Source organism: Amphiura filiformis, chromosome 17, assembly GCF_039555335.1.
Source record: "Amphiura filiformis chromosome 17, Afil_fr2py, whole genome shotgun sequence".
Lineage (NCBI taxonomy): Eukaryota > Metazoa > Echinodermata > Ophiuroidea > Amphilepidida > Amphiuridae > Amphiura > Amphiura filiformis.
The window spans coordinates 2,950,733-2,977,974 of NC_092644.1; the positions used below are offsets into that span (position 1 = coordinate 2,950,733).

At 38.6% G+C, this 27,242-nt stretch overlaps 1 protein-coding gene across 1 annotated transcript; it reads right to left on the minus strand.

Annotated features, from left to right (window-relative positions):
* Nucleotides 1–29: 29 nt before the first annotated feature.
* LOC140138317 (uncharacterized) lies at nucleotides 30–26,911 on the minus strand. The gene is made up of 13 exons (XM_072160227.1): nucleotides 26,795–26,911; nucleotides 26,295–26,509; nucleotides 24,550–24,737; nucleotides 19,978–20,069; nucleotides 18,733–19,004; nucleotides 13,541–13,690; nucleotides 12,948–12,997; nucleotides 7,906–9,327; nucleotides 6,295–6,405; nucleotides 5,110–5,220; nucleotides 2,786–2,896; nucleotides 1,754–1,861; nucleotides 30–145 (listed from the first exon to the last, which is right to left on the minus strand). The coding sequence occupies exons 1-13, from the start codon at nucleotides 26,909–26,911 to the stop codon at nucleotides 30–32; spliced, it is 3,063 nt and encodes a 1,020-aa protein (XP_072016328.1).
* Between the last annotated feature and the right edge of the window lie 331 nt (nucleotides 26,912–27,242).

The window sequence follows — 27,242 nt, forward strand, 5'->3', positions numbered from 1 at the left end:
GTGTATGTAATCTCCTACTAAGACACTTGTTACTTACCATCATCGTCATCATCCAGATCACACACGTCACCCTGTGCATCATTGTCATTGTTGGCCTGATTAAGATTGGAATTCAATGGACAGTTATCGGCACCATCTGGTACGCCTGGATTGTAGGAACAAACAAGAAACTATAATGAGCCATTCCATGTCAACTCCAGGGATGTGCACCGCAGCACCTCTTCAATTTTTTTGTTTTTCTGTGTGGTGGTCGATATTGATGAGAAAGTAAAATCCTGAAAATTTGAGCTTCATACTCCATTTCGTTTTCCGTGGCATCAATTTGAAATTTAGGGGTCAGCGTAAAAATGTGTCGCAACGCGAAAGACGATGTTTAGAGGTCCATAAATGTATAAAGGGAACCCCAACAACTTTGAAAAGTATGTATCCTGGGGTACTTTTTGTGTAGAATTCAAATCTGGCATCAGAAAACTTGTGACTCCTTTACTTTAAAAGATATAGGGCCCTCAAAATGCAACTTCGTCCATCCAGGACCAACTTCGGGGGGTCAGAACTCCAAAAGTAAAAATAATTTTATTGTCCATTTTTTTGCCAGTCAGAGCCCTTTGGTAGGACATTACTCTTATCCCATATTGAGCCTATTAGAATACTTTTAGCTGAGATATTACCCATGCAAAACTCCAATTGTACATTTTTTGTACATTTGACCCCCTGAAAACCAATGTCAGACATTTGCCCTGCCCCACCATCAACTTCAGGTATGTTGAAAATATGTTATTGGACAACATTTCTGAGAGATATTGGCTTTGGGACTCGATGACTTTGCTTTAAAAACATCAGTTAGGTTTGCCTATTCACATTATGTCATTCCAACCACATCAACAAAATGTTTCTGAGTCAAGATTCTGCTTCACTGGATAAAAATCTTTTTCGCAAAGTCAAAATATGAGTGTTCCAAAACGCTACTAATTCAACAACGCAACTTGAGAGAGCAAAAAGTGGGGGCCTGGGCCAAATTTTGACAAGCCATATCTCCAAAACCGCTTGGAGTTGAGCATTCGTTTTTTCCCATGTGTTCATTATGCTCATAGAGGTATGCTAGAAATGATTTTTAGCCAAATTTGAGTGGATGACCACTGACCAACCAACCCATTTTGGTGATGTGGTTGGAATGACATAATATGTGAGTAGGCAAACCTAACTGATGTTTTTAAAGCAAAGTCTTCGAGTCCCAAAACCAATATCTCTCAGAAATGTTGTCCAAGAACATATTTTCAACATACCTGAAGTTGATGGTGGAGCAAAATGTCTGACATTGGTTTTCAGGGGGTCAAAATGTACAAAAAATGCACAATTGGAGTTTTGCATGGGTAATATCTCAGCTAAAAGTATTCTAATAGGCTCAATATTGGATAAGAGTAATGTCCTACCAAAGGGCTCTGACTGGCAATAAAATGGACAATAAAATTATTTTTACTTTTGGAGTTCTGACCCCCCGAAGTTGGTCCTGGATGGACAAAGTTGCATTTTGAGGGCCCTATATCTTTTTAAGTAAAGGAGTCACAAGTTTTCTGATGTCAGATTTGAATTCTACACAAAAAGGTACCCCAGGATACATACGTTTCAAAGTTGTTTGGGGTTCCCTTTATACATTTATGGACCTCCAAACATCGTCTTTCGCGTTGCGACACATTTTTTACGCTCACCCCCCTAAATTTGTGTGCAATCTTCTACTCAATCACTTGTTACTTACTGTCATTGTCATCGTCCAGATCGCATATATCACCCTGTGAATCACCATCATTGTTAGCCTGATCAGAAGGGCCAGTTAAAGGACAGTTATCGGTAGTATCTGGTACGCCTGGTTTGTAGGAACAAACAAGAAACATGTGGGTTGCAAATCATATATATGCAGTCAAGGCAGCTATATCGTTAAGACGTTAGCGTGCGAGTACATGAGATTTAGATTTCGAGCCCAAAATTAACAAGCTTTATGATTAAAGTTGTGCATCATATTCAACCGACACTGACACTACTGTTATTATCATAGTTCACATCACATGTCGCCTTTTTCACTATCTTCTACTATGACACTTGTTACCGTCATTGTCAAGATCACATCATTTTGTGTATAATTAAGGGACCTGGAATGAGCGTTTTGAGCGTTTCGACAGTATTTTTCGACAATATCGAATTGCATTCTGAATACGAAGAATGTCTTTCTGATATCAAATATTTTATTTTTTTTTGAAATTCACGATATAATACAAGTGTTATGACAAATTATTAAAATTTGATATTTTTCACATTTTTGATATATAATAGTCCTCGAAGTAAATTTGATAAATCTAATGACATATTCTTAAAGTGTAGCCTATGTAGCTGGGAGGAAAAGCCGACGATCAATTGAAAATTTTGACCTTTCACATTGAAGATTTTTTCCCCATTTTTTGGGTGTTTTGGGGAAATACGAAAGGTCAACATTTTCAATTGATCGTCGGCTTTTCATCCCACCTACATACAATTTAAGTATAAATCATCAGATTTGTAAAGTTTACTTCGAGTACTGTTAAATATCAAAAATATCAATTTTTAATCATTAGCCATAAAATGTGTATTACATTGCGAATTTCAAAATATCAAAATTATTTGATATCAGAAGGACATTCTTCGTATTCAGAATGCAATTCGATATGTCTGATGTGTTCTAATGTCCCACAATAAATACTGTCCAAACGTTCATACCCCTTCCCTTAAATGTTCTACTGAGACACTTGTCACTTACCGTCATTGTCATCGTCCGGATCACATACGTCACCTTGTCCATCATTGTCATTGTCGTCCTGGTTAAGATTGGAATTAAATTGACAGTTATCCGGTGTTGCATCTAGTACGGCTGGATTGTAGGAACAAACAAAAAACAATATGGCTTGCAAATCATGTATATTATAGCAGTCAATGTAGTTATATATAACTAGGGATGACCAATGAACCATCAACTTGATTAGAACGCTCCCATAGACATGCAAGGAGCTCAACTGTGCACTGCTTGCACAGACATTTCTAAATTGATCTCATTCTTTTATTTATCAATATTTTTCTGTAAAAATTGGGAAAGTGAATGCCAATTATATTTTGTAACTATCTTGCAAATTACAGCAACACAACTTATTTCATTTTCCTATAAGTGCGAGTCAAAATTGGTCCATCGCCACAGTGCGTTTAATTGCCAGTGGCTGAGTTCAGCACTGCTCAAGAATGGCACAAAATATTCAGATTAATAATATCAGGTGAAAAATGTGGCCTACTGAGCTGTAATTTGGCAGAGTTGATACTCTATCATACCCTCTGTAAAAAGGAAAAAAATATGAACAAGTAGATCTCGAGTTACAAATTAAATCACCAGCTTCCCTTTGGAATTTCCATACTCTTTTCGAATCATGCTAAGAAGACACCTTTCTGAACATAAATGTGAAGTTTCGTGCTCATTTGATGTATTTTTCACCTGATTTCAACCCTAAACGTTTTCTTATATTTAGGCCTATACCATCTACAACTTGCTGCTGGCTATACCTTGTTTAGAACTTTCAAAAGAAATACCTGAATGTGCAACCATAACTGTTTCAAAATAGCCCGCGAAAGTCATGCAGGTGACTCTGAGGTCATGCATTGAATTGGTTTGAATGAAGAATACTACGGAACCAGCACCTTTTGTTAGAGGTCACACATGAGCATGATGAGTGAAGTGCATACCTATATTGTTGTGAACGAGTCAATGACCTTCAATGACGCTTTAAGATTTTGTTTGCATACACCTACTAATTGGTCATATTAAACCCAATAACATTGAAATTTTTGGTTGTGAACAAAAAGTTCACCTAGACTAAGTGCAATTTTGATTTTGTGCCATATCAGCCATCTTGGATGATTTTTGGCAAATGTTCTCTAAATGCATGATTTCAATGCCTCGGTTTGAAAAAATACTTTATGCCATTGACTAGTAAAGTGCCATTTCATAAGAAACCCTTTGATACTTTCACAATATGCTTGTTTCATGTTTGCATATATGTTAAAATAAAGAAATATATAAAGGTAAATATATGTTTATGCCAATTTTGCTCCCAATTGCTATTTTTGGACCATGTCATTTTATTTCGTTCCAATGACCGGTCAGAATGGGAAACTTTGAAAATTCATAATTCGAAAAGTTTTTGACCGATTTTGACCATTTAACCACCAAAATACTTCTGTTGATAAGTTCTATCCAGAAAACAATCTTTTGTAGCAATTGGGACAACATGAAATTTTGATGGTTATCCCTAATATAACCATTAACACGCTTCGAATCTGTTGCGTGAGGATACGTGAGGGTATGAGTTCGAGGTGCGGCAGTTTTTGTCTGGTGCTGAAATAGGAAGATTTGGCTGGACTCAAAAGTAGTGTCTGCACAATGTTGTTTAGTGTTTTCTATACCTCTGAGACCTACTGGTTTACAAAATGGCGGGTGACTACATGGTACTCTTGGGCATTTAGAAAAAACAAAACGAACCCAAAATTACCCCATAGGGTTATTTTGTAGGGGTCACAAATTTAAAATGTATTATCACTTCAAGGTAAAATTTATATATAAAATTATTCGCCTACGCCCAAGGATTACAAATATGTTGGGTTTTTTTGTCGATACGACCTATGGTTCAGAGGTTATGTACCGCAACAGGTCAAGGGTCAATTTGCAGTTTCGTTAATTTTCTCGCTGTAGCCCGAAAGAAACTGGAGAGCTAATTTTGGCTGCGACTGTTTATTGTGGTATGAATAGGGTGATTGCACATGGCGATTGACGTCACAGTGATTAGCGGTAATCTGTAAATGTGTACAGACATGTGGGTTTGGCATAGCGCGCTATACATCAGTAAGTGGGCAGTTACAAAATAAAGAGTTTAAAATACTTAATGATTGAAATTGTGCATCATCTTCTACTGATACTTTTTACCTACTGTTTTTTTATCATCCTTTACATCATATGTCACTTTTATTATCACCTGTTTACACTTTTTACCGTTATCGTTAAGGTAACATCACTTTGTGCATCATTTTCTACTTGTTACTTACTATCATTGTCATCGTCCAGATCACATACGTCACCTTGTCCATCATTGTCATTGTCGTCCTGATTAAGATTGGAATCAAATGGACAGTTATCTGGTGCAGCATCTAGTACGGCTGGATTGTAGGAACAAACAAGAAACTATATGGCTTACAAATCATGTATTATGCAGTCAAGGTAGCTATATCGTTATGACGTTAGTAGACTCTGTTGCGTGATAGTACAAGAGAGTACGAGCCTCGACAGTGTCTTTAGTTTGCTCGCTGTAGCCCTAAAGAAACTTGAGAGCTAGTTTTGGCTGTGAGGGTGTGTGAATAAAGTGTTTTCACATGACGATTGACGCCACAGTGATAAGCGGCAATCTCTAAATGTGACCGGACACTAAGAATCAGCCGTAAAGTCGCCCCCGGTCAATTTTGTTTTATTTCGTGTTTAGAAAATATATATCATAAGATTTAAAATTGTATATCATTTGACTTCAAATGATATCCAGAAGCGGGGTTATGGTTTGTTATACTCTGCTCCTTCAACAAAATGGTACCTTTTTCGGTTCTACATATGTCTCTTTTTCCACATTGCTGGTAATAAAGTTATAATTGGTGGTCATTTAATGGTTCTATAGAAATAGGTAGAAGATTATTATCCTCTTCAGCAATAGGATTATTGATTGGTTTATCAAATGAGAAACATGTAGCGCCTAATTGAGGTACCTATGAATACGACCTTCACATTTCAAACTGTATCTCAGAATACAATTTGCCGACTTTACGGCTCATTCGTAGTGTACGCTCACAAATTGGCAGAGACATGTGGGTTTGGCATAACGCTACCACACCATACAATACCATATATCACAAAGTGACTTCCAGACCAGGCATACCACGTGATCCGATTGCGTAAACTATATAGGTACGAAACCGTCACACGCATGGCTACCTAAAGACGTTCTACTGATTGGCACCCTTCTTTCCTTCCACTTAATAATACTGAATGATTAAAGCTGTACATCATCTTCTACTGATACTTGCTACCTTATTGTCATCGTTCACATCACATGTCCCATTTTCCAGTATCTTCTACTAAGACACTTGTTACATTCATCATCCAGAATCGCCAAATCACATCACTTTTTACAGTCATCGCATCACTTTGTGTGTGTATAATCTTCTACCAAGTCACTTGTTACTTACTGTCATCGTCATCGTCCGGGTCACATACGTCACCTTGTCCATCATTGTCATTGTCGTCCTGAGCAGGATTGGGATCCAATGGACAGTTATCTGGTGTATCATCTGGTACGCCTGGATTGTAGGAACAAACAAGAAACTATGTATTTCAAATCAAAGACACTGAAATTTCAGTGATTCAAGAAAAGTGGTTCATTATGTTAAGAAATGAGGTACATTCTAGCGGTACCTCTTTTCTTATCATAAATAACGTACCGCTTGTTGTTGAGTCACTGAAATTCCAGTGTAGTACAAAATGTAACTGGATTCCTTGCCCCTATAATATACATAAGTTTTGTTACCAGTGTGTTATTATTTTTTGAGACAAATGCAAAAATAGTCACAAATTTATCAAGGGGTTTAGTACCACCTTAATTGACCCCTATCCAAATGCCTGACACTTTGAAGAGGGCAGCCCAAGTCAAATTTGTTCAGTGCCCTTCAGGCATACCAGAAACTCTTTCAAACCTTTGTTCTAAAGATTTTGTTCCTGGAACATCAGTATTGTTCTATTATATAGGGTAAAGTGTGGCAATGGGCTATTCCAGATGTATTCCACCCCCCCCCTATGGAAGACATTAAAAAATACAATTCCAGCTGGAATTGAGATGTGTCTAGAATTCCAGCAGTCATTTTTAGCAAAGATTTCGGCTCGAGGGTATGGAAGACATTGAGATTAGGTGAAACTCCGGCTGCTAAAATAAACGAAAAAACAAGAGTGGGGATTGTGAAAGGCCATGATGTGCCTGTGGAAGACATTCACATTTCTTAATATTCCGGCTGGAAAATGGTCAAAAATGCTCCAATTCCAGCAGAATCTTCACTTATGATCACCATCTCGATTAACCTATGAAAGACATTTACGTGAATTCCGGCTGGCCATATTAGACATATTACCACAATTCCGGCAGTGTCTTCCATGGGGTTTTCCTGACATGTGAATTCCGGCTGTCAATTTAGCCCCAAATTCCGGAAGTGTCTTCCATGGGGGGGGTGCGGAATACATCTGGAATAGCCCAATGGCGAATGGTGGGAGCGCAATCACTGCATGGTGTTATCTAACTCTTCGGTGTTATCAAACTCAAACCAAACGTGCAGCTCTCTTGTTCACCTCTTGAGGATTCAAAATTTATGTTTTGGTGTATGTATATATTTCAGTGAGCTCAACATCACCATCTGAAGAGAAGGAACGGCTTGCCCTGGTGGTATGTAATATATTAAGTCACCATTTTAAAAAATCACATTCTGGTTGTGTTTTTTAAAAATAAAATTGAAAGAACTTCATATTGGTTCTTTTATGCCTTTCAGGAACCATTTGCATGTATAAACAGGTTCGTTTGAGCCTTTCTAGAACCAATAAAATCATTTATGATTCCACATACAGGAGAGCTCAAGAACCTTTTTAAGGTCTATCTAAAACCTTTTTATAAGAGTATGAAAGTGTTTTTACTTGTGTTATCACGTAATACTGGGTAAAGCTGATTTATTCTGCACATACAAACCTTGGAGTAAAGATGTTCGCCATTGCCCATTTTACCTATGAGTAATGACAACGATTTATATATGAAAACCTACCGTCATTATCAGCATCATCATCACAAATATCGCCTATACCATCACCATCCGAATCCTCTTGATCTGCATTGTCCAGGTTGGGACAGTTGTCGCATGCATCACCCACATTATCGTTATCCAAATTATCGTCCTGACTTAGGTTTGGTTCATCGGGACAGTTGTCACATGCATCGCCCACATTATCATTATCAGTATCATCCTGACTTAGGTTTGCTACATCGGGACAGTTGTCGCCCGCATTGGCTACAGTATCACCATCTATATCGGCATCGCACACATCGCCCATACCGTCACTATCAAGATCCTCTTGACCTGCATTGTCCACGTTGGGACAGTTGTCACATGCATCGCCCACATTATCATTATCCAAATCATCCGCCTGATTTAGGTTTGCTACATCGGGACAGTTGTCGCCCGCATTGGCTACAGTGTCACCATCTCTATCGGCATCGCACACATCACCCATACCGTCACTATCAAGATCCTCTTGACCTGCATTGTCCATGTTGGGACAGTTGTCACATGCATCGCCCACATTATCATTATCCAAATCATCCGCCTGATTTAGGTTTGGTACATCGGGACAGTTGTCGGCATCATTGGCTACAGTGTCATCATCTCTATCGTCATCGCACACATCGCCCATACCGTCACCATCAAGATCCTCTTGACCTGCATTGTCCATGTTGGGACAGTTGTCACATGCATCGCCCACATTATCGTTATCCAAATTATCCTCCTGATTTGGGTTTGGTACATTGGGACAGTTGTCGCCCGCATTGGCTACAGTATCACTATCTATATCGGCATCGCACACATCACCCGTACCGTCACCATCAAGATCCTCTTGACCTGCATTGTCCATGTTGGGACAGTTGTCACATGCATCACCCACATTATCGTTATCCAAATCATCCGCCTGATTTAGGTTTGGTACATCGGGACAGTTGTCGCCCGCATTGGCTACAGTGTCACCATCTCTATCGTCATCGCACACATCACCCGTACCGTCATCATCAAAATCATCTTGACCTGCATTGTCCATGTTGGGACAGTTGTCACATGCATCGCCCACATTATCATTATCCAAATCATCCGCCTGATTTAGGTTTGGTACATCGGGACAGTTGTCGGCATCATTGCCTACAGTGTCATCATCTCTATCGTCATCGCACACATCGCCCATACCGTCACCATCAAGATCATCTTGACCTGCATTGTCCATGTTGGGACAGTTGTCACATGCATCAGCAACATTATCGGTATCCAAAATATTCTCCTGATTTTGGTTCGGTACGGTGGGACAGTTGTCACATGTGTCTCCAAGCAAGTCAGTATCAGAATTGGCTTGACCTGGGTTAGCTCCCACGCAATTGTCAATACAGTCGGGTGCTCCATCACCATCAGCATCCATTGCCAGTTCTAAAGAAATAAAACGAACGAAGACGGGACACGTTTAGTGGGCCTATACTTTAGCAAATTTTCGGTACCAAGCGGTACCGAAAGGAAGAAATATTAAGAAATATTATTTCTATGGAAGAAAAATTAAAATGATGTTATAAATATTAGTACACTGGTACAAAATTATGACGGTTTTATTGTATTTCGATGATTGCAACATCCATATTAGTACATTGGATGATTGCAGCATCCACCTACTGGATGATTGCAACATCCACGTTAGTACACTGGATGATTGCAGCATCCACCTTAGTACACTGGATGATTGCAACATCCACGTTAGTACACTGGATGATTGCAACATCCACGTTAGTTCACTGGATGATTGCAACATCTACGTTAGTACACTGGATGATTGTAACATCCACGTTAGTTCACTGGATGATTGCTACATCCACGTTAGTACACTGGATGATTGCAGCATCCACCTTAGTACACTGGATGATTGCAACATCCACGTTAGTACACTGGATGATTGCAACATCCACGTTAGTACACTGGATGATTGCAGCATCCACCTTAGTACACTGGATGATTGCTACATCCACGTTAGTACACTGGATGATTGCTACATCCACGTTAGTTCACTGGATGATTGCAACATCCACGTTAGTACACTGGATGATTGCAGCATCCACCTTAGTACACTGGATGATTGCTACATCCACGTTAGTTCACTGGATGATTGCAGCATCCACCTTAGTACACTGGATGATTGCAACATCCACGTTAGTACACTGGATGATTGCAACATCCACGTTAGTACACTGGATGATTGCAGCATCCACCTTAGTACACTGGATGATTGCTACATCCACGTTAGTACACTGGATGATTGTATACATCCACGTTAGTTCACTGGATGATTGCAACATCCACGTTAGTACACTGGATGATTGCAGCATCCACCTTAGTACACTGGATGATTGCTACATCCACGTTAGTACACTGGATGATTGCTACATCCACGTTAGTTCACTGGATGATTGCAACATCTACGTTAGTACACTGGATGATTGCAACATCCACGTTAGTACACTGGATGATTGCTACATCTACGTTAGTACACTGGATGATTGCTACATCCACGTTAGTTCACTGGATGATTGCTACATCTACGTTAGTACACTGGATGATTGCAACATCCACGTTAGTACACTGGATGATTGCTACATCCACGTTAGTACACTGGATGATTGTAACATCCACGTTAGTTCACTGGATGATTGTAACATCCACGTTAGTTCACTGGATGATTGTAACATCCACGTTAGTTCACTGGATGATTGTAACATCCACGTTAGTACACTGGATGATTGCTACATCCACGTTAGTTCACTGGATGATTGCTACATCCACGTTAGTTCACTGGATGATTGTAACATCCACGTTAGTACACTGGATGATTGCAACATCCACGTTAGTTCACTGGATGATTGCAGCATCCACCTTAGTACACTGGATGATTGCAACATCCACGTTAGTTCACTGGATGATTGTAACATCCACGTTAGTTCACTGGATGATTGTAACATCCACGTTAGTTCACTGGATGATTGTAACATCCACGTTAGTTCACTGGATGATTGCAACATCCACGTTAGTACACTGGATGATTGCTACATCCACGTTAGTTCACTGGATGATTGCTACATCCACGTTAGTTCACTGGATGATTGTAACATCCACGTTAGTACACTGGATGATTGCAACATCTACGTTAGTACACTGGATGATTGCAACATCCACGTTAGTTCACTGGATGATTGCTACATCCACGTTAGTTCACTGGATGATTGCAACATCAACGTTAGTACACTGGATGATTGCAACATCTACGTTAGTACACTGGATGATTGCTACATCCACGTTAGTACACTGGATGATTGTAACATCCACGTTAGTACACTGGATGATTGCAACATCTACGTTAGTACACTGGATGATTGCAACATCCACGTTAGTTCACTGGATGATTGCTACATCCACGTTAGTTCACTGGATGATTGCAACATCAACGTTAGTACACTGGATGATTGCAACATCTACGTTAGTACACTGGATGATTGCTACATCCACGTTAGTACACTGGATGATTGCAGCATCTACGTCAGTACACTGGATGATTGTAACATCCACGTTAGTTCACTGGATGATTGCTACATCCACGTTAGTTCACTGGATGATTGTAACATCCACGTTAGTTCACTGGATGATTGCTACATCCACGTTAGTTCACTGGATGATTGCAGCATCTACGTCAGTACACTGGATGATTGCAACATCAACGTTAGTACACTGGATGATTGCTACATCCACGTTAGTTCACTGGATGATTGTAACATCCACGTTAGTTCACTGGATGATTGCTACATCCACGTTAGTTCACTGGATGATTGCTACATCCACGTTAGTACACTGGATGATTGCAACATCCACGTTAGTACACTGGATGATTGCTACATCCACGTTAGTTCACTGGATGATTGTAACATCCACGTTAGTTCACTGGATGATTGCTACATCCACGTTAGTTCACTGGATGATTGCTACATCCACGTTAGTTCACTGGATGATTGCAGCATCTACGTCAGTACACTGGATGATTGCTACATCCACGTTAGTTCACTGGATGATTGCAGCATCCACCTTAGTACACTGGATGATTGCTACATCTACGTTAGTACACTGGATGATTGCAACATCCACGTTAGTTCACTGGATGATTGCTACATCCACGTTAGTTCACTGGATGATTGTAACATCCACGTTAGTTCACTGGATGATTGCAACATCTACGTTAGTTCACTGGATGATTGCAGCATCCACGTTAGTACACTGGATGATTGCTACATCCACGTTAGTTCACTGGATGATTGCAGCATCCACCTTAGTACACTGGATGATTGCTACATCTACGTTAGTACACTGGATGATTGCAACATCCACGTTAGTTCACTGGATGATTGCTACATCCACGTTAGTTCACTGGATGATTGTAACATCCACGTTAGTTCACTGGATGATTGTAACATCCACGTTAGTTCACTGGATGATTGTAACATCCACGTTAGTACACTGGATGATTGCTACATCCACGTTAGTACACTGGATGATTGCATCATCTACGTTAGTTCACTGGATGATTGTAACATCCACCTTAGTACACTGGATGATTGCTACATCTACGTTAGTACACTGGATGATTGCAACATCCACGTTAGTTCACTGGATGATTGCTACATCCACGTTAGTTCACTGGATGATTGTAACATCCACGTTAGTTCACTGGATGATTGCTACATCCACGTTAGTACACTGGATGATTGCAACATCTACGTTAGTACACTGGATGATTGCAACATCCACGTTAGTTCACTGGATGATTGCTACATCCACGTTAGTACACTGGATGATTGCATCATCTACGTTAGTTCACTGGATGATTGCAGCAACCACGTTAGTACACTGGATGGTTGCAACATCCACGTTAGTACACCTTCCTTCGTTAATTGGGACCCCGATTTCGATTAATATTAAATGTTTTTAAAATATCCTGATGTTTACTATTGGAATCTTACCACCACTGGCACATACTCTTATGGTGAAACACTTATTGTCACTTGATTGGCTGGAAGTCAAAATTAAAACAACATTATTGGTACAATTACCGAATAGGGTGCAACTTGCTAGACTTGAGTCCAGTCCTCGTTTACAGAGTTTAGGGTTTAGGGTTGGGGTAGGGCAGTCTTGTAATAAGACAAGTAGAGTTGCACCCTATTCGGCATGTTTGATGTGCTTTTCTATGAAAACAATTACGGTATTCAGATATTGGATATTTCGTTCCGTATTTAAGAAGGCATGACCTATGTTATTGTATATGACGACACGTTTGTGAAGGTTGTCATTCTTCCAGGTATAATCAAATATAAAATTAGATTCGTTAAAACTATTCAACTGGACTCACGGTTTTGAGAGGCAACGGTTCACACTTTATCCTAGGTGCATCTTCAGGACGCCTGTTGGTCTGTCGGCAATTGGTCACTGACCAGTGGCGAGATGGTGTTGCCAAAGGTCGTAGATTTAGAGCCAAACTTCTTTGGAATGTTCTTAATAACTGAATTGTAGGCCCCCGCCAAGTTGTGACGACCTTATTCGTATAAATAAAACTTACCATTGGTCTTCTACCGAAGAACATACAAGATAATCACCAACAGCAGTTGGGGTCCCGGTAATAGTTATGTACATCTCGTTTGGAGTGCCGTCGTCTTGGATTGCTGATGCTGTAAAACCTGAAGGCAGTGTCGTTGTGAAAGACATGATTCTGAAAAGAATGGGTGCGACGGTTCATTATCATAAACACATCAAAAAAATAGAAAGTCTCCACTTGATTGGGTGGTCATAACTCTTTTAAAAAAAAAACACAACGCATTATGAACTCGATGAGAATGTCGTTAATAGCTGGGATTTCATACCAAAATGGTATAAAAACAAACTCGAATTATCGAGAAATTAGAAGATTAATGTTTAGATGACGTTTGCTGCGATTTGATAAATTGCAGACTCCACATTTTTGCGATATCGCTGCCGTTGCACGCTCAAGGTCGGCAGAATGATCTTAAACTAAGCCCGATGCTGCGGTGCAAAATAAAAATTGTGGCAGCATCGCGTGATGTTGCGATGTGGGGCCTGAATCAGACTTAACATCTTCCACTCACCTGAAGTCAGTGGTGGCCAGCGTTTGTTATAGATCGTTATCTGACCATTCTGACCGCGGTCTTTTCAAAAGAGAGCATTGTGTGAGGTCGATACCCGTTAAAACGTATCCTTGTAAATGACGCTGTAACTTTTGAATTGCAGTAACTTTTAAATCGCTGTAACTTTTAACAATAAATAAGTGCAGTACCATGTTGCATAATTAAATAAGTGCAGTACAAAACGTATGACCAATCAAGTAAAGACTTTTACTGGACGAATAGGTAACTATGATGCCTGTATTTCGTATAGATAACTAAAATTGCCTGTATTTCTTATAGATAAATATGCATGTATTTCGTAAACTATACTGCCTGTATTTCGCATAGCCAACTATAATGCCGGTATTTCATACTGCAGTTACTGTCCGTTTTCCTATACACAATACACAGTGCTCTCACCATTGACGCGCGACCTTTACAAATAGTGTATGTTAGAAGTATATGCATTTGCCTAGTTAACACCACTGTGTGAAAAAATAACCGGCCAATATTTAAAGTATTCTCCAAACGTCTAGCAAATATATTTCTCTAACATGACCTAAAATTACAGCTAGGTTAGATGTTCAGAAATAGTCGCACTTTGGTAAAATATGAGTGAGGGCAAGGCATAGCTAGCTCATAGCTAGCCAACTCCCCGTGTTAAGGGATCTAAAATGAGCGTTTATTGCGTTTCGTTAGTATTTTTTGTGGGACATGAGAGCACCTCATACCTATCGAATTGCATTCTGAATACGAAGCATGTCTTTCTGATATCAAATAATTTTCATTTTTGAAAATCACAATATAATACAAATTTTATGACAAATTATAAAATTTGATATTTTCCAAATTTTTGATATATAACAGTCCTCGAAGTAAATTATATAAATCTAATGATATATTCTTAAAGTGTATGTAGCAGGGAGGAAAAGCCGACGGTCAATTGAAAATTTTGACCTTTCATATTGAAGATATGGATTTTTTTGGTGTTTTGGGAAAAATCCATATCTTCAATACGAAAGGTCAAAATTTTCAATTGATCGTCGGCTTTTCATCCCACCTACATACACTTTAAGTATAAATCATCAGATTTATAAAGTTTACTTCAAGTACTGTTAAATATCAAAAATATCAATTTTAATGATTTGCCATAAAATGTGTATTAAATTGCGAATTTCAAAAATCAAAATTATTTGATATCAGAATGACATTCTTCGTATTCAGAATGCAATTCGATATGTCTGATGTGCTCTAATGTCCCAAAATAAATACTGTCCAAACGTTCATACCCCTTCCCTTAATTGAATGGAGATTTGACCGAAAATATTGGTAACGGACCGCTCAGTTCTGAAGGATGCCACAAAAAACGGTACAAGCTACATTTAAAGTATTCTATGAAATTGTAGAAAATATAGTTTTGTAACATGTCCTAAATTTTTAGCTAATTTAGGTGTTTGGAAGTATTCGCACTTTTGTGTTTTAGGAAGGATATGTAAACGACAGATAACACCAAAAAATATGAAGAAATTATTTCCAAACCGTGTTAAGTCAACAATCATTATGTTGCTCATTTTCAAGAATGCTGGTTAACAATAAGCAGACCATTGTCTCATTTCGTGAACAAAGGTCCACATACCATTGTTACCTTACGTTTCCTTTATAATCGGTTACCCAACTGAAACTATAATACCAGCTCATTGCGATACCGCACATGTAAAACAGACACATGTGCACAACCAGAGAAGATCTGATTTAATCAGTTGAGCTGTTTTCAATGAGTGTTATCTTGGTTTAATAGCTTTTAATGGGGTTTAAGTCCTGCAAAGGTCGTGGTGAATTCTACTGTAGACATGACTGCATCATGTTGTATAGATAAATATGAATATAATTCTTGTATTTCGTAAAAATTGCTATAATGCCTGATGTATTTTGTACAGCGATGATTAAATTCCAATTGTCCTTGTATGGGTTTCCCTTGTATGGACTGGTAAATGACTTGTAGATGCGCAATTCCCGCTTGTTTTTTCTTTATTTACCTAGCTGGGGGGTTTACACCCCCAGTAAGGTACTCTAATGCTATCCGTTCTTTCTTTCTGGCAATAAACTTCAAAATGCTTCTCCTCCTACATGTTACACCCTACAGTTACTTGCACATATGTACCGACTATATCCAATTCCCATAGGGTAAAAACAGAATTGAGAATACCGGTATATAACCAAATACCTTCAAAAAGCTTCTTCTACCACAAATTACATAGCACAATGACGTCACTTGCACATATGCATCGGCTATACGCAGTGCCCATAACTTGCAAACAGAATTGGGGTCAAAGGTCATTTAAGGGGCATTTCTGGTATTTAACCAAATACCTTCAAAATACTTCTTCTACCATTATTACATAGCACAATGACGTCACCTGCACATATACATCGGCTTAACCCAGCCTATAACTTGAACACAGAATTGTGGTCAATGGTCAAAGGGGGTAAAATCTTACAATTGCATTATCTGAACAACTGAAGCCGGGAAGTTGGGACTTAAAATGAGCTTCAAGAAAGCGGGGTCATGTCACTTGGTCGTTTGGGCTCGGCACCATCTGTTCCAATGGGAGATGGGGGCCTCACACAGTGTCAACAGTATATTATAATTTTTTTTTCATAAAGCTTCATACTCCGTTGGTGATCAATATTCTATTGTTGACACAGATAAAGATACATACATATGCATTGTGATATACACGTGTGATCGAATTTTCTATTATACACGCACAGGATCATAAATGTGTTCTTTTATATAATTGTAATTCTCAAAATTAAATATATCACAATTTTAACTTCCGATTTAAAAATCGTTACGCCAAAAATGCAGTAAAAATGTATCCAGAGCAAACAGTGATGGCCGCTAATTAGTGTATTTAATTTCAACTTAGTGTATTTAAAACAAAATATTGGTTTTACTTCAAAACAAATCGAATTTCCTTGTAATAGCAACACCATATGGGATACTAGAGCATGCGCAAATCGTAATAACGTGTAGAATAGAACTTGATAGTATCTCATATGATAGTCATACTATGCTTAGCCTGAGTCGCTCGGCCTATCTCGAACAAAATCGCCATGCGTAGCTATTGAAAAACGAGAGGATTCGCCGTACTATCACGGCAATTTTTGACACGAATATATAGGGATGATGACGGTGTGCCTCATTGGGGTTGTGGATCACTTCAAGTATCTGGGAGCATGCTGTGATGGATCAAATGCCAAGGAGCTCAATCATAGGATTGACAATGCATCAGGTGTTTTTAAAGAACTTGAGGAGGTGTGGAAGGACCGCCACGGTATATCAACTTGGACACCAAGATGAAATTCTACAAAGCCTGCGTTCTTTCTACCCTTCTATATGCTTCTGAATGCTGGACTCTCACTGAGTGAGGTGAGTCCAGATTAGATGCATTTGATATGAGATACCGAAGGAAGGTTCTTTGCATCAAATGGTGGACTTAGCACATCACCAACGACTTCTGACAAAGCAACAAAAGCTCACCACCATCATTAGAAAGCACCGCTTGCAGTGGTTTGGTCATCTGCTCAGGATAGATGAGAGTCGCATTCCAATAAAACTCTACTTCTGGAATCCCACCCACGAGAAGAGTAGTCTACTGTAGTAGACTCCTTTCATTTTAATATCATCACTGTTTTCTGTCGTCCCCTCTCTGTTTATGCATGGGAAACGCCATCTTTCCTATTCTGATCCAACAGCATAGCTATTAATCTTTAACGTTGGTGGCTCACTCGAGAACCGCTCCTCCCGGGGAACCGGGATGGTGTGGTTCTCGGCGGTTCGGAGTGAGCCCTCAACTTAAAGATTTAGCTGTTGGCTCAGAACAGCATAGATGGCGCTTCCATGATCAGGGGGGAAGGTCAAATAACAGTGATTATTAAATAAAAAGGGTCTACACAGCAGTAGACTACGAGAAGAGAAGACCTGGACGCCCTAGTATAACATGGAAAAATGTTATTCAAAGGGACTTGGAGAAACTTGGCACCAGGTGTGGAAGAAGCTGAAGTTGCTACCAAGGAACGGGCCATATGGAAGTTTCTCCTACGTCAGGCAGCAGGTGCTTTCTGGTTTGTTTGTTTGTTTGTTTGTTTGTTTGTTTGTTTGTTTGTTTGTTTGTTTGTTTGTTTGTTTGTTTGTTGGTTGGTTGGTTGGTTGGTTGGTTGTTGGTTGGTTTGTTGGTTGGTTGGTTGGTTTGTTGGTTGGTTGGTTGGTTTGTTGGTTGGTTGGTTAGGTTGGTTGGTTGGTTGGTTGGTTATGGGTTTCTCAGAAGCAAATCTCAACTCTTTGACTCAGGGTGTAGGCCCTACTACCCATTCCAGAAAATACAGCACTAATTTATTTTTCCGACATAATTATAATCAAGATTTTGATTCGATTGTCAGAAAACATGCTAAAAATGTTTTAGCTCATTTTTCAAAAAATTAGTAAAATAGTGAACTTTTTCTTTTAACTTCAGTTAGTACTAGATGAATGGTTAGGAGTGAGCTATGTTTCACTTTGCAGAACTTAGTCACAAAAAATGAATACTGTATTTTTTTGCAATGGTTAGTAGTTTTAAAAAAATCTTACGCAGGGTTTGCGCCATCTGCACTTCCTCTAATTTCCTGTGTAAAAGCTTGATTAATTTCAGCTGCCACAATACTACCGTCAGCTGGAGTCGGCGACACGAAAAATGGCATAAGGTTGTCACAAGAACAGGCCATTGCCTCGACGTTAATAAGGAACTGCAGCGGAATTGAGCTGAGGGCCGTGGTGGACGAAGTAGAAATAAAGTCCTCTATTTCAAGGGCAACAACTATAAAGCCCGTACTTGGCTCTGTTATTGTCAACTTGCAATTGTTCTGAAATAGTAACAATAACATAATTAACACTATTAGTATGAAAGTTCCCCGGTTAAGTTCATCTGTATTGGTAATCCATATATAGAACTTAATACAAAGCTCATTTACAATTTTTTTTTTTTTGTTGGAAAATCATGATAATAAAGTCATTGTTGTCGTCGCACAGTGTCATCGCCCGATGTCTTCATGGCAGAAATCGCCATGGTAGGTTGAATCCATCGCCACGCATGGCCATTTTGTTCCGACCTGTTTAATAGTTCTGAGACGCATAATGGGCCGAAGGACATCTGACTAAGGCTACTGACAATAGCCGGTGACTGACCTCGCTGTGTGTGAGTGCGCATGGTACGCCATAGGTCACTGCTTTTAGACTACCACCACGAATGGCCTATACACTGCGCTATATAGTTCGGCACATATAAAATCAGAATTATTGTCAGTTTTTGAGTTCAAGACGCAAGCTTCTTTCTCAAGACTAACGACTATCATATCTGTTCAACACGTATATTCAAGTGCAAGGAACCACATCTGGCCTTTTTATACGAAATCATTTACGGGAGATATTCATCACTTTCTACCCCGGTATCCAAAGATTTTCATCTGAATATCAAAATCGTGCATAGCACATTCACGTGTATCAATCCCGGGTATTTATTTTAGTATATCTGCTGTACCAAATAATTATTAGCCAGGCGATGTCGGTGTGCGTCCGTGTCGATCTTTTTTTCTCCTTTATATTTCCTCTTGGGTTTTCCCTCTGTTATTGTAGACTTGTGATAATGATTAATGTAAACTAGTTACAATAATACAGAAATAAAAACCACTTCACTCTTCGTTGAAAACCGGAATACAAACGCCCAGCACAAATTTGGAATATGCAAAGTTGAAACTACAGCAGACCAGAGTTTCGGGTAGTTTTAACTTTTGTCACCTCTTTCCACGCAAAATATGTTTAAATCTTGTTGTTTCTTACCACATCAAGAACAGCACCAGGTGGTTGTACTACATCTCCACCAGGTCCCTGACCCCATTTACACCGTATGTCATCCCCATCTGGATCAGAAACTAAAAAAAAAAATGCAGAAAGAAACTATACTAATTGCCGGATTAACAGCGTGTATATTTGACATTTAAACAACGGAACACACGATTGACTGTTAGTAATGAGTACATTATGACAATACCGTAAAACCCTGTCTACAAGCATATATGGTGTTTTTTATGAAAGCTAAATTAATTCGAAGCAAGCGTAAATATATCAATACAATAGATTGGTCTTAAAATAATACTTGTTTGTATATGCTTGAATCCGTAATTTATTTGCTCAAACTCCATAATGGCGCCTGGATTAATGTAGCTTTCTTCAGAAGCACTCTATATGCTTGTAGACGGGGGTTTACGGTAGTACATGGTGTTACGTAACCCAGTGCAAAATTTACTACATTAGTGGAACCAATGCTTTTTAGCTTCTAAATACCCCTACGAACAAAACCTGAGTTGGTTTCATTTTTTTCGAATGTGTCTTCGGCGGCCATTTTGAAATTCAAAATGGCCACTATATTTAGCCTTTTTTAAGCCATATTTGTCCCGAAAGTGCACAAAGTCATATTTTTCTTACTGATTATTTATACTTTTGATTGTCAAATCCACTAAGAACATAATTAGGATCATTTTCTAGAATCCAAGATGGCTGCCAAATCCAAAATGGCCGCCAATTTGTCTAAAATGGTCTGCCAGCTATAAGGACATTGATTTCTTTCCTTTTTTGCTGATTATTTTCACTACTAATGTTTGTTAGAATCCACTTAATTTGGTCCATATATTACAATATATTCTGAAACAACCAAAACAGTTATCATCATTGAGCTTACAGTCCTAATGGAAGAAAACCTGTCAAATGCCAATGCAAGAAAGAAAAGCAAATACCAAGATCTTGTAGCCGACTGCGAAAATAGGGGATGGTGTACGCACTACTTCCCAATTGAAATTTGAAGCATAGGTATTTACAACACATCGCTGACAAAATGCATTGCTGCTCTCGGAATACCAAGTGGAAAGAGACGTAACATCATGGATGTGGCTTCTAAAACCGCACTCAGAGCCAGATGTGATATGGTTATGCCATCAAAGCAAAGCATTCCAACAGATAGACCAGATTCAAAGCTGGAAACCGTATTCATGTGAAGATAAAGAAGACGAACCAGCACAAGACACTCAGACCTAAATATGCAAAGTGACACTTACAAATATTCCTCAACGACACTTTTCATAGGTAGCTATTCACTAGTCCTGCCTGCTGCCTTACATCACCCCGGGTGGACTGTTGCAACGGTTTGGCACTTGCTAGAGTAACAAGCTGATTTTGTTCGTTTCTTAGTTAAACTGCAACAAGGTGATTTTTCCAATTTTGTCATCTTCCAGAGAGAACTACACCCATGCGCGTATTTGGGGGGGGGGGGGCTTTGGGGGCGCCCTCCCCCGGGGTCACAGTAGGGGCGGCCAAAACAGTGGCGTCAAAAACGAAGGGCGGCAAAATGAATTAGCAAAGAAAAAAGGGCGCAAAAAATTTTAAAAGCCTAAAAAATTTTTTAAAAATGTTCCTTTTAGGGCGTTAGGGCCTAAAATCCTGCTCAGCTGACTCTAGCTCAAGGGTCTGATGGGTAATATGGGGGCATTGACTTAGCACGCTGGTTTACGCCACTCATACCAGCTGTTCCTAGCCTGAAAGTAGGATGGAGTGCCCAATCTCTGATGATGATTTAATTTAATCTATCTCTGAGGGAAGCGGGACGTTTGGGGCCCCCTAAAACCGTGTTATCCCACCAGAGTCTGGTCCTAAGTCCAGAGACCTCAGAGAATTGATTGACGCCAACCCAAGACAAGGAGATATGCAGTTCAAGAAATACTTCCCAAGACACCTCCAAATACTTCCCAAGACACCTTCAAAGAGGCATTAAGGAGTGCTCATCTGTATAAGGGTGAAATAAGGCTCCGAAGGTGACTGCGCTGGTGCTCTACCAATGAATTACTTCTTTACCAACAATTAACAATGAGAGGGCATTCATGAATCCTGAACCTAGTTGACTTGGGGATGATTTGAAATGACCACCAATTATGACTGTTTGATATTTATAACCAGCATAGTTGGAAAAGAGACACATGTAGAACCGAAAAAGGAATACCATTTTGTTGAAGGGGCAAAGTTCAACAAACCAACACCCCGCTTCTGGATATCGTTTGAAGTCAAATGATATACCATTTTAAAGCTTATTATATATATTTTCTAAACACATTTTTGGCAAAATGGTGGCATTTGTTTCATACAAATATGACAAGGCATGTGTTTTTGATAAAGTTTAACCTGCACAGTGCAAACGGAAGCCATTTCGAAAATGTTAAGACAAGTGATAAAACATTGACTGAATAAATGTATAAATTATTTCGCTTATATTTGGATACATTTAAGGCGAAAATTGTGGCATTTACTTCACATAAAGATGTCAAAGCATTATATTTTCAATCATTGTAAACATTTCTAGTAAATTAAATTGAAACATTCACATTGATGTCCTTTGTAAGGGCTCGTCGGATGATTGGCATGATATAAACATCTTCGTCGCACCTTGTACACTTCTCTGGTCCGTCCAGCTCTTGAGTACAGCAGCTCAACCTGGCACCCACTCACCAAAACCCAAACTAACCGCCTGGAATCTGTTCAGAGGTTTGCTTGCCTGGTCATATTACAATCTTGGGACCTGGATCATGACAGCCTCCTTTCCCAAATTAACCTCCCCTCTCTTGAGGCCCGTCGCGGCTCCTTTACGGTGCGCCATATGTTCAAAATACTTGCCGGCCTTTCATCTGCTCCTAATGTATTCACACCTCATTCACATTTCAACTCAAGATGTAACCATTCCCGAGCTCTCTACCCACCTTTCAACCGCCTCACACTTTGTCAATGAAGTTTCGTCCACCTTGGTCCTATGTTATGGAATGAGCTACCAGAAAATGTTGTCTGTTGACCCACCTTGTCCGCTTTCAAGGCCGCAGTTAAAGCCCTCCAATAGGTGTCTTTTTTATCTTGTTTTTGCTTCTCAGTTTATTTTTGTTCGCTTTGTATGTAGGGCTTCCCTTTAATTTAGTGCTCTTTGAGCACTATTGGGTATTGCCTGTGTTTTTTGCCAAATGTAATAAATATATAGTGAAATGGAAGCCATTTTGAATATTTCAAGGTCAAATGATGAGACATTAACTTAAATTGTATATGTGCATTTCCTTCACATAAAGATGTCAAAACATTATTTTTCAATGATGTTTAACCTGTACAGTGAAAATGGTAGCCATTTTTGAATATTTCAAGGTCAAATGATGAGATATTGACTGAAATTAATCAGTTTGTATATTTGCTTATATCTGGATACATTTTAGACCAAATGGTGGCAATTGATTCACATGAAAATGTCAAAAACATGTTATTTGTAATGATTTTTGTTAACATGGAGATTATGGGCGCCATTTTGGATTTGGGGAAAATCGTGGTGGCCCGTGGGCATTTTTGATCATATTAACCCAAGCAACATATATTGTGCCAAGTATGGTTCTGGTAGGGAAAAGTGTTAGTTTTTTTCTGGGATGGACCTGCCTTTTAGTCCAGCATTGGGCCTAAAAAATAATGTTTGATTGGCGTAACCCGACCGACCCTAAAATTAGGCTCGACACTGACTTTTTTGTTGCAAAAAAACAAACAATCAAACAAAAAACATTTAAAAAAATCAAATTTAATTTTTAAAAAGGAAGAAAAAAAATCCAAGGGCTTTTCAGCTTTCATTCAGCAATTTTCAGCTTTAAAAGTGAAAAAAAAACATCCCGACCGACCTACCCTATTTTGAATTTATTTATGTAAGCCCAATCAAACAATTTTTTAGGCCTACTGTTTGTAATCAATCACCTGATATTGCCCATCCTCCTGATTATGCTGTAAAAAGGAAAGTGTCGAATTCAGATCTGGGGGTCAATAAAACGGTTATCGAATGATGATAACGAGGAGGAGGACCAGGGATCGATACGAAGGGATAAGCATCCTAGGTTACATAACCAAACCGGAAGATGTAGTGTAAGTCTAGACAATAGGCGGATTAGCGGCCATTTTGTCTTCTACATGATTTTATTCACGTATCCTTATACTTTAGTACACAAATATATAAGTTCACAGGTTTACAATTTTAAAATTTTATTTTGTGTATACAATATAATTCTGTAGCAAATCGCAAATCGATCAAATGACGGTGATTGTTCAGGTATTATAATTTTATGCTTGATAGAATTAAATTGTCTGACCAGCTAGTATTCTCCTCCGCCGTCAGTGTGATTCCAGTCACTCCACGTAGCGTGTTGCGAAGGTGGAGGAGACTAAAGCTGTATTGACGAACACGCATGCGTTAAATATGATGTAGCCTTAGTCGAACAATAGCGTGACGTAGTTCCCGGCATTGTTCCTATGCACTTTCACCCTCCTGGGAGGACGAGAAGAATTAATGATAATTACCTGGAATTGTTACTGTCGTAGGGCAGGTACTCTGTACTTGAATCACTGGGATAATATTGGTAACTGGTGATGAGTTAGTCGTCCCGTCTGGTCTTTGAGTAAGATCTATACTGGTTTCCAGATCAAAGCCAACGTTGGAACTAAGAGTATAGATATTAGTTGGCCAATCGTGACCACTGTCAATATACCTGAAAAAGAGAGACAATAATGGACACTCGATACAGTCATTTAATCCGTAAACTTGCGACAAGCACTTTCTCTACATGAATTGACCACAATAGGCTAGTCAAATAAAAAAAAATTACCCACCACTAATTGCAATTTATTTATTTTTTATTTTTTTATTCAACTTTCTTTATACAGGGTAGCTCCTTCAATGTCAAAGCACTGTTATTCTTGGGAAGCCCTGATAAAGGGTGTAATTTGTTTAAATACATATATTGCACAAAATATTACAAGAAAAATATACAATACCATTACAAAGAAATTACATGAATCATGAAAAATTATATAAAAGTGAAAATCAATGAACAGTGTGGCTTGTGAGAGCGAGAGCTCTTGGTTTAAATTCACTTAGGCTCAAGGAAATATAATTAGTGCGAGTGTGAACATCAACAGAACTATTCCAAAGATTTGCTGCTCTCGCCTGAAACAATCTCTTACCAGAGTTATTGTTAAATAGATGAACAACAAGTGAATTGGAGGAAGTACCTCTTGTGTCATGATCATGTGTGGACTTGGTAAATGAAAATTTGGAACAAAGATAATCAGAAGCTCTGCCAGTAAGGCATTTAAATAACATAATAAGAATATGATTATTCCACCTTTTATCTAGTTTGGGCCACTTGAGAGAAGACATCATTGAATCAATATTAGTTCTGATATCAGCAGAAAGAATAATTTTGGCAAGGTTGTTCAAGAGAATTTGTAACTTGCTTGAAAAAAAAAAGTGAACAGTTGGACCAAATATGACTGCAATAGTAATCAAAATGTGACAAGAGAATCAGCAAGTTTTTTGAGAATATAATTTGGAAGTTGTCAACTCTCTCAATAGTCTTACCTTCATAAAATAAAGAAATATTTCGGTACTTACTAAGATTTTGAGGAGTACCAAAAAGCATCAATTTAGTTTTGCTAATATTCAAAATGAGGTGGTTCTTTTGTTAAAATTGAGACTCTTTTGAAGACACACAGGATATGATGAGCTGACAAGCAATGAAGTATTATCAGCATACATTATTATTTTACATAAAACTCTATCAGGCAGATATAATAAATAATAAAGGACCTAATATAGACCCTTGTGGAAGTCCAATGTTAATTGGTTTTTAATCTGATAAGGAACTACCAACTTTTACCGACTGCATTCTACTTTATGAGATTAGATTTGAACCAGTTGAGTTTAATATTATAAAAGCAAGAAAACTCAGATAGGCAACGGATTTACAGAGCTACACACAAAATATTTCATCGAAAACCCTCCCACTCGTCTACGGTATTTCAAAAATGATAACAGACTTCCTCAGAATGTGCAATAATTAGCATTAAAATCAAGTTGTTTTTTACGCATTTTAAAAACACTTGGCCCGATGACGAATGCTGTCAAAAGTCGTGTTCACACGGTCGGACTAAGTCACTTACTACCGGTAATAAGTCATTATTACCGGTTATAAGTCGCTTATTACAGGTAATAACTCAAATAATTATAAATATAATAATAGGATAATAATGAGTAATAATAATACCTGACTGTTTTTGTAGCCCCTGTGAGAGTCAACGTTGCTTCGTTTGTGCCTGATGACCAGCCTTGGTCCGTATTGAAAGCGTTACATTGTACTTGAAGGTTAATTTGGCCATCTGGTTGGAGTACGTCTCCTCCAATGGAATCACCAGCATCAATGTTAGCTTGATTACAAGGTTCTTGGGTAATATCGTAACTCAATCGCCATTTGAGAAGTATCTTAACGTTGAAAGAACAAAAGACGAAAGCAAATCAAAATGAGAAAGAAAGAAAGAAAGAAAGAAAGAAAGAAAGAAAGAAAGAAAGAAAGAAAGAAAGAAAGAAAGAAAGAAAGAAAGAAAGAAAGAAAGAAAGAAAGAAAGAAAGAAAAAGAAAGAAAGAAAGAAAGAAAGAAAGAAAGAAAGAAAGAAAGAAAGAAAGAAAGAAAGAAAGAAAGAAAGAAAGAAAGAAAGAAAGAAAGAAAGAACGTCAAATACAGATTTTCTTCTAAAAAGAAATGCTTACTTCATTCGCATTTGCAGTCGGCGCCCATGAAAATGTTCCTCCATAAAAGTGATCTGCCAGCAATAGTCTGGTATATCCCAGAATGAATATGATTCCCACTTGGTATTTCAACCTCATCATCAGCTTTGCTGAGGAAAAATACGTATAATTTGCATATTACTAAAGCATAGACCTAATATTAAGCATGAGTGGTGAAACATGCAAGAAAAGGGGCTAAATAATAAGGTAGTTATGGTATTTTTAATGAAAGGACCCTAAATCTCCATGTAACTCTGTGTAATTGGGATGATAAAGGGCTAAAAGTTGTCTAAACATTATGCATCTCCAGACTTGTTACTTCTGGCTATGGGGTGAAAAGTGATCTGCCAGCAATAGTCTGGTATATCCCAGAATGAATATGATTCCCACTTGGTATTTCAACCTCATCATCAGCTTTGCTGAGGAAAAA